Source organism: Lissotriton helveticus, chromosome 12, assembly GCF_964261635.1.
Source record: "Lissotriton helveticus chromosome 12, aLisHel1.1, whole genome shotgun sequence".
Taxonomy (NCBI): Eukaryota; Metazoa; Chordata; class Amphibia; order Caudata; family Salamandridae; genus Lissotriton; species Lissotriton helveticus.
In genome coordinates, this window is record NC_136073.1 from 865,750,276 (window position 1) to 865,766,490 (window position 16,215).

At 50.0% G+C, this 16,215-nt stretch overlaps 1 protein-coding gene across 1 annotated transcript in view; it reads left to right on the forward strand.

Moving 5' to 3' along the window:
• Positions 1–485: 485 nt before the first annotated feature.
• CIST1 (colon, intestine and stomach enriched 1) overlaps positions 486–16,215 on the forward strand; it is a 100,155-nt gene continuing 84,425 nt past the window's right edge. Inside the window, exon 1 of the mRNA XM_078668401.1 lies at positions 486–651. Coding sequence (XP_078524527.1) covers positions 582–651 — 70 coding nt within the window. The 5' untranslated portion in view covers positions 486–581. The remainder of the gene's footprint in view (positions 652–16,215) is intronic.

Consider the following 16,215-nt stretch of genomic DNA (forward strand, 5'->3'; position numbering starts at 1 on the left):
ATAGTTTATTGGGTGATAGCAGGAAAAAAATAACTGCGCATAAGGGCGATTAAAAAAAATAAAAAAGACAAAACACAATAATAGTTTATAGGGTGATATCTGAGTTCACCATTCAGAGCCCCTTGAGGTATTCTCCAGTCGTCCTTAAATTACGTCTGACATGAAGGTGACGTGTTACATATTACAGGTGGAAAGCAGGCATTCCTTCTCGTCACAGAAGGTTGGGTTTTTCCCTCTCTGAAAGCACATACATTCCTCTCAGGTCAGCAGCAGGTGTGAATGTTCCTCTGTTCCGCCAGCAGAGGCCGCTGTGCCCCAATGAGTCGATGTTGCATTGGGCATAAAGCACACATTTATCCGCTGTCAGAAGCAGGTTGGCGCTTTTCCCTCTTTCCCACCAGTAGGAGGCGCGGTGCCCCGTGGACTGCACGTTTTAACAGGTGGAAAGGCGCTTTCCTCCCAGTTGCAGCAGCCTGGGCTTGACCCACGCCCACAACGACGCACACATCCTCCTGTCGAGGATATACCGACGTGGTGAGTTGGAGCTCGGCTGTCTTCGAAGCGCTCTGCCACCTGCCACAATGGCTACTCAGAGGCTGCTAGCCGTGCTGTTCCTTCTGTGCGGCTGCTGCTCACGTGTCAGCGTAGCAGGTAAGCCACATGCGCGCTGTGTGATTTTAGCACTTTTTCTGAAAACTCTGTGTCAAGAAACTTGGCAGTGACCGAACTCAGTTCCTGGACTTAAGGTGACGTGGAAGGAAATGGCATATCAGGTGTTGGGACTGTATGTTAAACCAACTTTGTGTGTTGCTAAACGCTAATCAGGCGAGTTTTTGCATCGAGGCGCTGTATATTCCTGTAAACGTGAAGTGCTTGCTGTTTTTTGTCATTTCCAGAAGCCGGCAATATATTTACAATACATGGAAGCCTGCATTCCCAGTATGCAACTCGCTTCTCATGTCTTTATTACAGTCGAGTTGCGAGGTGTCTAATCTCCTGTAATACGACAGCTGCTCACACTAATAGTTTATTACAGTTAAGTTGTGACTTCATAATGCCTGCGGCCAGCAGCCCAGGTGAAAAGTAGGTCACAGAGCATCACTGCAGCTGCACTTTAAACCATGAAAACGAAAACTGGATTTTTGTTCTTCTAATCTGTTTTTCTAAATTGAACAGTGATCAGCATAATGAAGAGATTATGGCAACGTTTATTGTTTGCACAAAGTTCATTACAGGAAAGGAAGAATCACTCTGTGTGATTCCATTGAGCTAAAGCCCTTTTAAAATCTGATTTACATTAAACTGATTCAAACATTTTTGCAGGAATTTACTAACCACTTTTGGTGTGTTTAAATTTGCACTAAAGATTTATCTTCTATTCTTCGTATCTACACCTTACTATCACTTTCTTCTGAAAGGTGAAGTCCAACAATATTTTTAGAGGTTTGTGGAAAGGGTGCTGGGGTGGCCAAGTATTATAAGGAATAAAACACTCCCTACTGTTGATTAAAGGGATTTTGAAATCCCCTCAGAGTTTCATGAGTTTACAAAGGATTTGCTTTCAGTTTCATTTCTCTATATGTTCACGGACTCCAAGGTGACTTGCAACATCTTTATAATATACAAGAGGAGGTATTTTGGCCAATATTTCAAAGTCTGCCTGCACTATTCTCACCACAGCTGCAACAGTGAAAAGACACTTCTAATTTACTGTGGTAACCGTTCCCCGTTTTGGCATTACAATGGCTTTGGCCACCAGACAAAGTGAAAGTCAGCTCCGTGAGCAAAATTGCAAGGTAAACAAGGAAAGAGACAAATTGCCTATTTATTTATTAGACTGAAGGAGGTTCATTTCCGGAAAGCTGGACTCTAGTGACACAAATAGAACTACTTCTGTGTCTGAGAGCGATAGATTAACTTCCCATAAACTATTTTGCAGCCAATTGCAAACTACATATTATTGTACTATTTCCATTTTTGTATTCTACACAGCTCTTAACATTGTATCTCTTTCTCAGGAAGGGGAAAAGAACTGGTATGTGAGGTAGATCTGTGCTTTAGGAGGTGGAGGTGGAGGAGGTGGAGGAGGAGGAGGAGGAGTGTGGCTCAATGGTTAGAGCGGCAGACCCTGATGCAGAGTTCTGGCCATGGGACCAGGGTTCGATTCCCGCCTCGGCGGGGTCTCGCGCTCAATTTCCTCGGACCTGTTAATTCTCGCCTCGGTGCCTATTCTAATCATGGGCCCCACGCTGCAACTCTGGGCAATAGCTTGCTTAGCCTCCACACTGGCCCCAACAGCGCTAAGGATGCCTGGCTTCACCCTGGGGGGGCCCTGGAGTGGACACTTCACAGGGAAAGCCAGGAGGGGTTCCACAGCGGTATGAGTATCAGCGCCAGGAAGCCGAATAGGCGACACCGCAAGGTGACCGTCTGGTGACAGTGCACTCTATAAATACCATGACATTTACATTTACATTTACATTTAGACAGTTGTTGCTTGAGATTAGTGCAGAATTTCAGAACACGTGTATAAAATGTCCTTACATTCACTATAGCCAGAAGTAACGAAATGGGTATCACTACGCCCACATTTACTTCCTAAGTGTATTCGATCCTGTTGTAGTGTCTAAAGAAGTGAACCATAAAATACTCCCGAAGAGATACATGTTGATGGTAGAGTCCTTCACTACTTGCAGAGTGCTAGATTTTTATTAAACATTTAGAGGATTGCTGTAGTGCCGGCAACATTCAGAATTTCAGGGTTTTCAGGCGCTACATGCTGTCAGTAGGCCATGTGTACCCGCCATTTTGATAAGTGTTTTTTTTTGCTATGTGGGTCAGGCACTTTGTTTATGGCCTTTTAGTGTAAGGAGGCTATCCTGAAGGTGGGCTGGACTTATATGTTGTGAGCGTTTGATAGCGCTACATTTCTCCATGGGTTCTTCGGTGCGCTATTTGCAGGAATTGATTTGTTAGGGTGGAAAGAGGCAAAAAGAGTAATAAAAGGAAGGTATATTTCTTCAAGGCTGTTATGAAAACATCTGTTTCAACCGATTTTGAAAACTGAAGTGTTATTTTACGTTTAACCGCTTCGCCGCGGCGAACATTCCGCCGGGGTGCAGGCGATTCCGACACGTGCGCAGATTGGACGCACACGCCCACCGTGACGTTCGGAGGGGGGCTGTCCGATGCATCAAAAAGGTTAATAGACAATATTTTTGACCCTCTTACAGAGGGGGACTACCCTGACTGAGGCAGTAAACCAACAGAATCTATGTCAAACAGCTCATCCAATAGAGAGATGAGATTGACTGATTCCAGTTCTGCATCGCTAACGAACACAAAGATTATACATTCCGTGATGGTCCTTTGAAGATGTCGGCTTGGGCTCTGAGACCTATAGAAACATCACTCACTGGATGGACCCGTTAATGAGAATGACGAAACACTTTAGGATTGACTTTATATGTTGAGGGTGGTCACCTGGCAGTCATAAATATAGGTGCACCTTAGAATGTCACCGGAGTGGAAACGGCGGGTCTGCCGGACGTTTACCTACAGTGGCCGGTGCTCCTTTCATAATGCCTCAAGCTTTAACACTTTTGGTGTGGTTGGAATTCCCCCGCTGTGCAGGCGAAGTCCATGTGTGCGCAAATCGGACGGCCCCCGGCCATCCGACGCACACGCCCACCGTGACGTCGGACGGCCGGGGGCCATCAGACGCATGCAATGGGTTAAAAGAAATTGAAGTGCCAGTACTCGCCGCTCTGCACTTACATGCAATAGCATAGCAAGGATGCTGCGGGCTCTGTTGAAAATAAGGGCGATGCCCCCTTTGACTGCTGTTGGGCTAGTAAAATACAGCAATTATCAGGGTTCAATGGGCCACTTGTCCACCCTCCTGTTGTCGTGCTGAAGGACCCCAAATGCGGCTGCATTTCAAGTGCTGTCGTCTTCAGTTCCTCAGATCAGGCCTAAAGCTACCACTGAGAGTAAGGTTGCCAGATATCACCTTGTCATCAAGTACACTGCTCCCCACTTCTGAGTTTTATTTTCCAACGTATGCATCCTGGGAGTTGTAGTCCTAGGGGACTTTAGTTGAACTAGTACTCCTGAAAATAATGATTTTATAAAAGCAGAAGACTGGTGCACCGTGTCCTTGGTGACATGGTATCATCTCATGACCTTAAATAAACACTTCTGTTTTTGTTGCAGTTAGTGGAAAACGTAGAGCTGCACGGTGTGGCGAAGGTGCATGCCTGTGAACGGTACAGAGGGTTGGTAGAAATGATGTGTGCTTCCCGCACTGCACATGCTCATATTGCAAGGCTGCTATTGGGAGTTCTTTGCTGCCAGAGCTGCTCAAGTTAGATCCATACTATTGAGAGTTCCCTGCTGCCAGGGTTACTTTAGATAGTTCCATTCTGCCAGGCCTGTTCTAGATACTTCTTTGCTTCCAGGGCTACTATAGATAGTTCCATACTATTGGGAGCTCCTTGTTGTCAGGGCTGCTCTAGATAGTTTTATACTATTGGGAGCTCCATGCTGCCAGGGCTGCTCTAGATAGTTCTATACTATTGGGAGCTCCTTGTTGTCAGGGCTGCTCTAGATAGTTCTATACTATTGGGAGCTCCTTGTTGTCAGGTCTGCTCTAGATAGTTCTATACTATTGGGAGCTCCTTGCTGCCAGGGCTGCTCTTGATAGTTCCTTGCTGCCAGGGCTGTTCTAGAGAGTTCTATGCTGTCAATGCTGGTCTAAATAGTTCCATGCTGTTGGGAATCCCTTGCTGCCAGGGCCGCTCTAGATAGTTCCATACTATTGGGAGTTCCTTGCTGCCATGGCTGTTCTAGATAGTTCTATGCTGTCAATGCTGCTCTAGATAGTTCCATACTATTGGGAGTTCCTTGCTGCCAGGGCTGCTCTAGAATGTTCCTTACTATTGGGAGTTCCTTGCTGCCAGGGCCGCTCTAGAGAGTTCCATACTATTGGGAGTTCCTTGCTGTCAGGGCTGCACTAGATAGTTCCTTACTATTGGGAGTTCCTTGCTGCAAGGCTGTTCTAGATAGTTCTATGCTGTCAATGCTGCTCTTGATAGTTCCATACTATTGGGAGTTCCTTGCTGCCAGGGCTACTATAGATAGTTCCATACTATTGGGAGCTCCTTGCTGCCAGGGCCGCCCTAGATAGTTCCATACTATTGGGAGTTCCTTTCTGCGAGGGCGGCTCTAGATAGCTCCATACTATTGGGAGTTCTGTGCTGCCAGATCTGCTCAAGATAGATCCATACTATTGAGAGTTCCTTGCTGCCAGGGTTACTTTATATAGTTCCATTCTGCCAGGCTGCTCTAGATAGTTCCATACTATTGGGAGTTCCTTGCCGCCAGGGCTACTATAGATAGTTCCATACTATTGGGAATCCCTCGCTGCCAGGGATGCTCTAGAGAGTTCCTTGCTGCCAGGGCTACTATAGATAGTTCCATACTTTTGGGAGCTCCTTGCTGCCAGGGCTGCTCCAGATAGTTCCATACTATTGGGAGCTCCTTTCTGCCAGGGCCGCTCTAGATAGTTCCATACTATTGGGCATTCCTTGCTGCCAAGGCTGTTCTTGCTGTATGCTGCCACAGCTACTGCGAATGAAGTTCCGCGCTGCCAGAGCTGCTCTACATAATTCCATGCTGCCAGGGCAGCTTTAGATAGTTGCATAGGCAGTTCAATACTGCCAGGGCAGCTCTAGATTGTTCCATGCTGCCACAGCTACTGCGTATGCAGTTCCACGCTGCCACGGCTGCTCTACATAGTTCCACGCTGCCAGGGCTGCTCTACATAGTTCCATCGTGCCACAGCTACTGCGTATGCAGTTCCACGCTGCCAGGGCTTCTCTACATAGTTCCATCCTGCCACAGCTAATGCGTATGCAGTTCCACGCTGCCAGGGCAGGTCTAGATAGTTCCATGTTGCCACCGCTACTGCGTATGCAGTTCCACGCTGCCAGGGCAGCTCTAGATAGTTCCATGTTGCCACTGCTACTGCGTATGCAGTTCCACGCTGCCAGGGCTGCTCTAGATAGTTCCATACTATTGGGAGTTCCTTGCTGCCAGAGCTACTATAGATAGTTCCATACTATTGGGAGCTCCTTGCTGCCAGGGCCGCCCTAGATAGTTCCATGCTATTGGGAGCTCCTTTCTGCCAGGGCAGCTCTAGATAATTCCATACTATTGGGAGTTCTTTGCTGCCAAGGTTACATTAGATAGTTCCATTCAGCCAGGCCTGTTCTAGATACTTCTATGCATCTAGTGCTACTATAGATAGTTCTATACTACTGGGAGCTCCTTGCTGCCAGGGTCACTCTTGATAGTTCCTTGCTGCCAGGGTTGTTCTAGATAGTTCTATGCGGTCAATGCTGCTCTAGATAGTTCCATACTGTTGAGAGTTCCTTGCTGCCAAGGCTGTTCCAGATAGTTCTATGCTGTCAATGCTGCTCTAGATAGTTCCATACTATTGGAAGTTCCTTCTGCCAGGGCTGCTCTAGATATTTCCATACTATTGGGAGTTCCTTGCCGCCAGGGCTGCTCTAGATAGTTCCATACTATTGGGAGTTCCTTGCTTCCAGGGATGCTCTAGATAGTTCCATACTATTGGGAGATCCTTTCTGCCAGGGCCGCTCTAGATAGTTCCATGATGTTGGGAATCCCTCGCTGCCAGGGACGCTCTAGAGAGTTCCATACTATTGGGAGTTCCTTGCTGCCAGGGCTACTATAGATAGTTCCATACTTTTGGGAGCTCCTTACTGCCAGGGCTGCTCCAGATAGTTCCATACTATTGGGAGTTCCTTTCTGCCAGGGCTGTTCTTGCTGTATGCTGCCACAACTACTGCGTATGAAGTTTCGCGCTGCCAGGGCTGCTCTACATAGTTCCATGCTGCCAGGGCAGCTTTAGATAGTTGCATACGCAGTTCAATGCTGCCAGGGCAGCTCTAGATAGTTCCATGCTGCCACAGCTACTGCGTATGCAGTTCCACGCTGCCAGGGCTGCTTTACATAGTTCCATCGTGCCACAGCTACTGCGTATGCAGTTCCCCGCTGCTAGGGCAGCTCTAGATAGTTCCATGCTGCCACAGCTACTGCGTATGCAGTTCCACACTGCCAGGATTGCTCTACATCGTTCCATCCTGCCACAGCTACTGCGTATGCAGTTCCACGCTTCCAGGGCAGCTCTAGATAGTTCCATGTTGCCACCGCTACTGTGTATGCAGTTCCACGCTGCCAGGGCAGCTCTAGATAGTTTCATGTTGCCACCGCTACTGCATATGCAGTTCCACACTGCCACGGCTGCTCTAGATAGTTCCACACTATTGGGAGTTCCTTGCTGCCTGGGCTACTACAGATAGTTCCATACTGTTGGGAGCTCCTTGCTGCCAGGGCCACCCTAGATAGTTCCATACTATTGGGAGTTCCTTTCTACCAGGGCGGCTCTAGATAGTTCCATACTATTGGGAGTTCTGTGCTGCCAGAGCTGCTCAAGATAGATCCATACTATTGGGAGTTCCTTGCTGCCAGGGTTACTTTAGATAGTTCCATTCTGCCAGGCCTGTTCTAGATACTTCTATGCTTCCAGGGCTACTATAGATAGTTCTATACTACTGGGAGCTCCTTGCTGCCAGGGCCAGTCTTGATAGTTCCTTGCTGCCAGGGTTGTTCTAGATAGCTCTATGCTGTCAATGCTGCTCTAGATAGTTTCATACTGTTGGGAGTTCCTTGCTGCCAAGTTTGTTCTAGATAGTTCTATGCTGTCAATGCTGCTCTAGATAGTTCCATACTATTGGAAGTTCCATTCTGCCAGCGCTGCTCTAGATATTTCCATACTATTGGGAGTTCCTTGCTGCCAGGGCTACTATAGATAGTTCCATACTATTGGGAGTTCCTCTCTACCAGGGCCGCTCTAGATAGTTCCATGCTGTTGGGAATCCCTCGTGCCAGGGACGCTCTAGAGAGTTCCATACTATTGGGAGTTCCTTGCTGCCAGGGCTACTATAGATAGTTCCATACTTTTGGGAGCTCCTTACTACCAGGGCTGCTCCAGATAGTTCCATACTATTGGGAGTTCCTTTCTGCCAGGGCCGCTCTAGATAGTTCCATACTATTGGGCGTTCCTTGCTGCCAAGGCTGTTCTTGCTGTATGCTGCCACAACTACTGCGTATGAAGTTTCGCGCTGCCAGGGCTGCTCTACATAGTTCCATGCTGCCAGGGTAGCTTTAGATAGTTGCATACGCAGTTCAATGCTGCCAGGGCAGCTCTAGATAGTTCCATGCTGCCACAGCTACTGCGTATGCAGTTCCACGCTGCCAGGGCTGCTTTACATAGTTCCACGGTGCCAGGGCTGCTCTACATAGTTCCACACTGCCAGGGCTGCTCTACATAGTTCCATCGTGCCACAGCTACTGCGTATGCAGTTCCCCGCTGCTAGGGCAGCTCTAGATAGTTCCATGCTGCCACAGCTACTGCGTATGCAGTTCCACACTGCCAGGGTTGCTCTACATCGTTCCATCCTGCCACAGCTACTGCGTATGCAGTTCCACGCTTCCAGGGCAGCTCTAGATAGTTCCATGTTGCCACCGCTACTGTGTATGCAGTTCCACGCTGCCAGGCCAGCTCTAGATAGTTTCATGTTGCCACCGCTACTGCATATGCAGTTCCACACTGCCACGGCTGCTCTAGATAGTTCCACACTATTGGGAGTTCCTTGCTGCCTGGGCTACTACAGATAGTTCCAACTATTGGGAGCTCCTTGCTGCCAGGGCCACCCTAGATAGTTCCATACTATTGGGAGTTCCTTTCTACCAGGGCGGCTCTAGATAGTTCCATACTATTGGGAGTTCTGTGCTGCCAGAGCTGCTCAAGATAGATCCATACTATTGAGAGTTCCTTGCTGCCAGGGTTACTTTAGATAGTTCCATTCTGCCAGGCCTGTTCTAGATACTTCTATGCTTCCAGGGCTACTATAGATAGTTCTATACTACTGGGAGCTCCTTGCTGCCAGGGCCAGTCTTGATAGTTCCTTGCTGCCAGGGTTGTTCTAGATAGCTCTATGCTGTCAATGCTGCTCTAGATAGTTTCATACTGTTGGGAGTTCCTTGCTGCCAAGTTTGTTCTAGATAGTTCTATGCTGTCAATGCTGCTCTAGATAGTTCCATACTATTGGAAGTTCCATTCTGCCAGCGCTGCTCTAGATATTTCCATACTATTGGGAGTTCCTTGCTGCCAGGGCTACTATAGATAGTTCCATACTATTGGGAGTTCCTCTCTACCAGGGCCGCTCTAGATAGTTCCATGCTGTTGGGAATCCCTCGTGCCAGGGACGCTCTAGAGAGTTCCATACTATTGGGAGTTCCTTGCTGCCAGGGCTACTATAGATAGTTCCATACTTTTGGGAGCTCCTTGATGCCAGGGCTGCTCCAGATAGTTCCATACTATTGGGAGTTCCTTGCTGTCAGGGCTGCTGTAGATAGTTCCATACTATTGGGAGTTCCTTGCCGCCAGGGCTACTATAGATAGTTCCATACTATTGGGAGTTCCTTGCTTCCAGGCTGCTCTAGATAGTTCCATACTATTGGAAGTTCCTTTCTGCCAGGGCCGCTCTAGATAGTTCCATGCTGTTGGGAATCCCTCGCTGCCAGGGACGCTCTAGAGAGTTCCATACTATTGGGAGTTCCTTGCTGTCAGGGCTACTATAGATAGTTCCATACTATTGGGAGTTCCTTGCTGCCAGGGCTACTATAGATAGTTCCATACTATTGGGAGCTCCTTGCTGCCAGGGCCGCCCTAGATAGTTCCATACTATTGGGAGTTCCTTTCTGCCAGGGCGGCTCAGATAGTTCCATACTGTTGGGAGTTCTGTGCTGCCAGAGCTGCTCAAGAGAGATCCATACTATTGGGAGTTCCTTGCTGCCAGGGTTACTTTAGATAGTTCCATTCTGCCAGGCCTGTTCTAGATACTTCTATGCTTCCAGGGCTACTATAGATAGTTCTATACTACTGGGAGCTCCTTGCTGCCAGGGCCACTCTTGATAGTTCCTTGCTGCCAGGGTTGTTCTAGATAGTTCTATGCTGTCAATGCTGCTCTAGATAGTTCCATACTGTTGGGAGTTCCTTGCTGCCAAGGCTGTTCTAGATAGTTCTATGCTGTCAATGCTGCTCTAGATAGTTCCATACTATTGGAAGTTCCATTCTGCCAGGGCTGCTCTAGATTTTTCCATACTATTGGGAGTTCCTTGCTGTCAGGGCTGCTCTAGATAGTTCCATACTATTGGGAGTTCATTGCTTCCAGGCTGCTCTAGATAGTTCCATACTATTTGGAGTTCCTTTCTGCCAGGGCCGCTCTAGATAGTTCCATACTATTGGGAGTTCCTTGCCGCCAGGGCTACTATAGATAGTTCCATACTATTGGGAGTTCCTTGCTGTCAGGGCTGCTCTAGATAGTTCCATACTATTGGGAGTTCCTTGTTGCCAGGGCCGCTCTAGATAGTTCCATACTATTGGGAGTTCCTTGCTGCCAAGGCTGCTCTAGATAGTTCTACGCTGTCAATGCTGCTCTAGATAGTTCCATACTATTGGGAGTTCATTCTGCCAGGGCCGCTCTAGATAGTTCCATACTATTGGGCGTTCCTTGCTGCCAAGGCTGTTCTTGCTGTATGCTGCCACAGCTACTGCGTATGACGTTCCGCGCTGCCAGAGCTGCTCTACATAGTTCCATGCTGCCAGGGCAGCTTTAGATAGTTGCATATGCAGTTCAATGCTGCAGGGCAGCTCTAGATAGTTCCATGCTTTCACAGCTACTGCGTATGCAGTTCCACGCTGCCAGGGCTGCTCTACATGGTCCCACGCTGCCAGGGCTGCTCTACATAGTTCCATTGTGCTACAGCTACTGCGTATGCAGTTCCACGCTGCCAGGGCAGCTCTAGATAGTTCCATGTTGCCACCGCTACTGCATATGCAGTTCCACGCTGCCAGGGCAGCTCTAGATAGTTCCATGCTGCCACAGGTACTGCGTATGCAGTTCCACGCTGCCAGGGCTGCTCTACATAGTTCCACGCTGCCAGGACAGCTCTACATAGTTCCATCCTGCTACAGCTACTGCGTATGCAGTTCCACGCTGCCAGGGCTGCTCTACATAGTTCCACGCTGCCAGGGCAGCTCTACATAGTTTCATCCTGCTACAGCTACTGCGTATGCAGTTCCACGCTGCCAGGGCAGCTCTACATAGTTCCACGCTGCCAGGGCAGCTCTACATAGTTCCATCCTGCTACAGCTACTGCGTATGCAGTTCCACGCTGCCAGGGATGCTCTACATAGTTCCACGCTGCCAGGGCAGCTCTACATAGTTTCATCCTGCTACAGCTACTGCGTATGCAGTTCCACGCTGCCAGGGCTGCTTTACATAGTTCCACGCTGCCAGGGCAGCTCTACATAGTTTCATCCTGTTACAGCTACTGCGTATGCAGTTCCACGCTGCCAGGGCAGCTCTAGATAGTTCCATGTTGCCACCGCTACCGCATATGCAGTTCCACGCTGCCAGGGCAGCTCTAGATAGTTCCATGTTGTCACCGCTACTGCATATGCAGTTCCACACTGCCCAGGCTGCTCTACATAGTTCCATGCTGCCACAGCTACTGCGTATGTAGTTCCACGCTGCCAGGGCAGCTCTTCATAGTTCCATGCTGCCACAGCTACTGCGTATGTAGTTCCACGCTGCCTGGGCTACTCTACAAAGTTGCTTGCTACCAGTAATACCCTAAAGAGTTCTACATGCCACAGCTGCACTAGAAAGCCTCATGCCCCTGGACTTGCCCTTCCCTGTGGAACTGACTATCTCAGAGAGTTGCACGCTGCAGTACAAGAGTTCTGTGCTGCTCTGAATAGTCTCGAGAGATCTCTCTGCCACGGCTGTTCTACAGGGTTCCACAGAGTTGTGGCTGCTTCTGACAGTTCTTTGCTTCCTGGGCTGCTCTACGGTCCGGGCTTCCTAGACTGCTGTAGCGCTCCATGCTTCCTGGGCGTCTCTAGGGTTTCATGTTTCATGAACTGTTCTAGTGTTCCGTGCTTCTTGGACTGCTTTAGGATTCCATGCTGCCAAACTGCTCCAGGGCTCCATGATACAAGGGCTTCTCTAGGTTTCCATGCTTACTCAATCTCTACAGTTCCATTCTTCCTGGACCGCTTTAGTGATTCATGCGTCCTGGTCAGCTCTAGGGTTCCATGCTTCCTGGAGTGCTCTAGGGTTCCATGCTTCCTGGAGTGCTCTAGCGTTCCATGCTTCCTGGAGTGCTCTAGGGTTCCATGCTTCCTGGAGTGCTCTAGGGTTCCATGCTTCCTGGAGTGCTCTAGGGTTCCATGCTTCCTGGAGTGCTCTAGGGTTCCATGCTTCCTGGAGTGCTCTAGGGTTCCATGCTTCCTGGGGGGCTCTAGGGTTCCATGCTTCCTGGGGGGCTCTAGGGTTCCATGCTTCCTGGGGTGCTCTAGGGTTCCTTGCTTCCTGGAGTGCTCTAGCATTCCATGCTTCCTGGAGTGCTCTAGGGTTCCATGCTTCGAGAGGTGTCTATGCTTCCTGAGGTGCTCTAGAGTTCCATGCTTCCTTGTGTGCTCTAGAGTTCCATGCTTCCTGAGGTGCTCTAGGGTTCCGTTCTTCTTGGAGTGCACTAGCGTTCCATGCTTCCTGGTGTACTCTAGGGTTCCATGCTTCCTGGAGTGCTCTAGCGTTCCATGTTTCCTGGAGTGCTCTAGGGTTCCATGCTTCCTGGAGTGCTCTAGGGTTCCATGCTTCCTGGAGGGTTCTAGGGTTCCATACTTCCTGGGGTGCTCTAGGGTTCCATGCTTGCTGGGGTGCTCTAGGGTTCCATGCTTCCTGCAGTGATCTAGTGTTCCATGCTTCCGGAGGTGCTCTAGGGTTTCATGCTTCCTGGAGTTCATTAGGGTTCCATGCTTTGCTGGGGTGGTCTAGGGTTCCATGCTTCCTGGAGTGCACTAGGGTTTCATGCTTTCTGGAGTGCTCTGGGGTTCCATGCTTCCTGAGGTGCTCTAGAGTTCCATGCTTCCTTGTGTGCTCTAGAGTTCCATGCTTCCTGAGGTGCTCTAGGGTTCCGTTCTTCTAGGAGTGCACTAGCGTTCCATGCTTCCTGGAGTGCTCTAGGGTTCCATGCTTCCTGGAGTGCTCTAGCGTTCCATGGTTCCTGGAGTGCTCTAGGGTTCCATGCTTCCTGGAGTGCTCTAGGGTTCCATGCTTCCTGGAGTGCTCTAGAGTTCCATGCTTCCTTGTGTGCTCTAGAGTTCCATGCTTCCTGAGGTGCTCTAGGGTTCCGTTCTTCTTGGAGTGCACTAGCGTTCCATGCTTCCTGGAGTGCTCTAGGGTTCCATGCTTCCTGGAGTGCTCTAGCGTTCCATGGTTCCTGGAGTGCTCTAGGGTTCCATGCTTCCTGGAGTGCTCTAGGGTTCCATGCTTCCTGGAGTGCTCTAGGGTTCCATGCTTCCTGGAGGGTTCTAGGGTTCCATACTTCCTGGGGTGCTCTAGGGTTCCATGCTTGCTGGGGTGCTCTAGGGTTCCATGCTTCCTGGATTGCTCTAGGGTTCCATGCTTCCTGGAGGGTTCTAGGGTTCCATACTTCCTGGGGTGCTCTAGGGTTCCATGCTTGCTGGGGTGCTCTAGGGTTCCATGCTTCCTGCAGTGATCTAGTGTTCCATGCTTCCGGAGGTGCTCTAGGGTTTCATGCTTCCTGGAGTTCATTAGGGTTCCATGCTTTGCTGGGGTGGTCTAGGGTTCCATGCTTCCTGGAGTGCTCTAGGGTTTCATGCTTGTTGGAGTGCTCTAGGGTTCCATGCTTCCTGGAGTGCTCTAGGGTTCCATGCTTCCTGGAGGGTTCTAGGGTTCCATACTTCCTGGGGTGCTCTAGGGTTCCATGCTTGCTGGGGTGCTCTAGGGTTCCATGCTTCCTGGAGTGCTCTAGGGTTCCATGCTTCCTGGAGGGTTCTAGGGTTCCATACTTCCTGGGGTGCTCTAGGGTTCCATGCTTGCTGGGGTGCTCTAGGGTTCCATGCTTCCTGCAGTGATCTAGTGTTCCATGCTTCCGGAGGTGCTCTAGGGTTTCATGCTTCCTGGAGTTCATTAGGGTTCCATGCTTTGCTGGGGTTGTCTAGGGTTCCATGCTTCCTGGAGGGTTCTAGGGTTCCATACTTCCTGGGGTGCTCTAGGGTTCCATGCTTGCTGGGGTGCTCTAGGGTTCCATGCTTCCTGCAGTGATCTAGTGTTCCATGCTTCCGGAGGTGCTCTAGGGTTTCATGCTTCCTGGAGTTCATTAGGGTTCCATGCTTTGCTGGGGTGGTCTAGGGTTCCATGCTTCCTGGAGTGCACTAGGGTTTCATGCTTTCTGGAGTGCTCTGGGGTTCCATGCTTCCTGAGGTGCTCTAGAGTTCCATGCTTCCTTGTGTGCTCTAGAGTTCCATGCTTCCTGAGGTGCTCTAGGGTTCCGTTCTTCTAGGAGTGCACTAGCGTTCCATGCTTCCTGGAGTGCTCTAGGGTTCCATGCTTCCTGGAGTGCTCTAGCGTTCCATGGTTCCTGGAGTGCTCTAGGGTTCCATGCTTCCTGGAGTGCTCTAGGGTTCCATGCTTCCTGGAGTGCTCTAGAGTTCCATGCTTCCTTGTGTGCTCTAGAGTTCCATGCTTCCTGAGGTGCTCTAGGGTTCCGTTCTTCTTGGAGTGCACTAGCGTTCCATGCTTCCTGGAGTGCTCTAGGGTTCCATGCTTCCTGGAGTGCTCTAGCGTTCCATGGTTCCTGGAGTGCTCTAGGGTTCCATGCTTCCTGGAGTGCTCTAGGGTTCCATGCTTCCTGGAGTGCTCTAGGGTTCCATGCTTCCTGGAGGGTTCTAGGGTTCCATACTTCCTGGGGTGCTCTAGGGTTCCATGCTTGCTGGGGTGCTCTAGGGTTCCATGCTTCCTGGATTGCTCTAGGGTTCCATGCTTCCTGGAGGGTTCTAGGGTTCCATACTTCCTGGGGTGCTCTAGGGTTCCATGCTTGCTGGGGTGCTCTAGGGTTCCATGCTTCCTGCAGTGATCTAGTGTTCCATGCTTCCGGAGGTGCTCTAGGGTTTCATGCTTCCTGGAGTTCATTAGGGTTCCATGCTTTGCTGGGGTGGTCTAGGGTTCCATGCTTCCTGGAGTGCTCTAGGGTTTCATGCTTGTTGGAGTGCTCTAGGGTTCCATGCTTCCTGGAGTGCTCTAGGGTTCCATGCTTCCTGGAGGGTTCTAGGGTTCCATACTTCCTGGGGTGCTCTAGGGTTCCATGCTTGCTGGGGTGCTCTAGGGTTCCATGCTTCCTGGAGTGCTCTAGGGTTCCATGCTTCCTGGAGGGTTCTAGGGTTCCATACTTCCTGGGGTGCTCTAGGGTTCCATGCTTGCTGGGGTGCTCTAGGGTTCCATGCTTCCTGCAGTGATCTAGTGTTCCATGCTTCCGGAGGTGCTCTAGGGTTTCATGCTTCCTGGAGTTCATTAGGGTTCCATGCTTTGCTGGGGTTGTCTAGGGTTCCATGCTTCCTGGAGTGCTCTAGGGTTTCATGCTTTCTGGAGTGCTCTGGGGTTCCATGCTTCCTGAGTTCTCTAGGGTTCAATGCTTGCTGGGGTACTCTTGTGTTCCATGCTTCATGCAGTGCGCTAGTTTTCAATGCTTCCTGCAGTGCTCTAGGGGCCCATGTCATGCTTCCTGTAGTGCTCTAGGGCCCATGCCATGTTTCCTGTAGTGCTCTAGGGCCCATGCCATGTTTCCTGCAATGCTTTAGAGTTCCATGCTTTTTGCAGTGCTCTAGAGTTCCATGCTTCCTGGACAGCTCTTTATAGGGCCACTGTATTGAAGTCCCACATTCACACTCAATGAAATTCCCAAACATTCTACCATAAGTTCCCAGCGGCTTCCCCCCAGCAGAGACGAGGTTGTGTGCACGGTGTCCACAGAGGCCGCTGAGTCCTGAGGAAAACTTGCTGTGAAATTATAGTCGGGCCATTAACAGCATTATAGGCCCCCGGGCAAAGCAGTGAACCCGGCCATGCCTACACAGCCACTCACAGAAATGAAAATGTTTAACGGAAAATGAGTGTTAACTTCTGGTCTGCATGGGGCCCCTATGCTCGTGGAGCCCCTATGCTCGTGGGGCCCCTGTGCTCGCGGGGCCCCGTG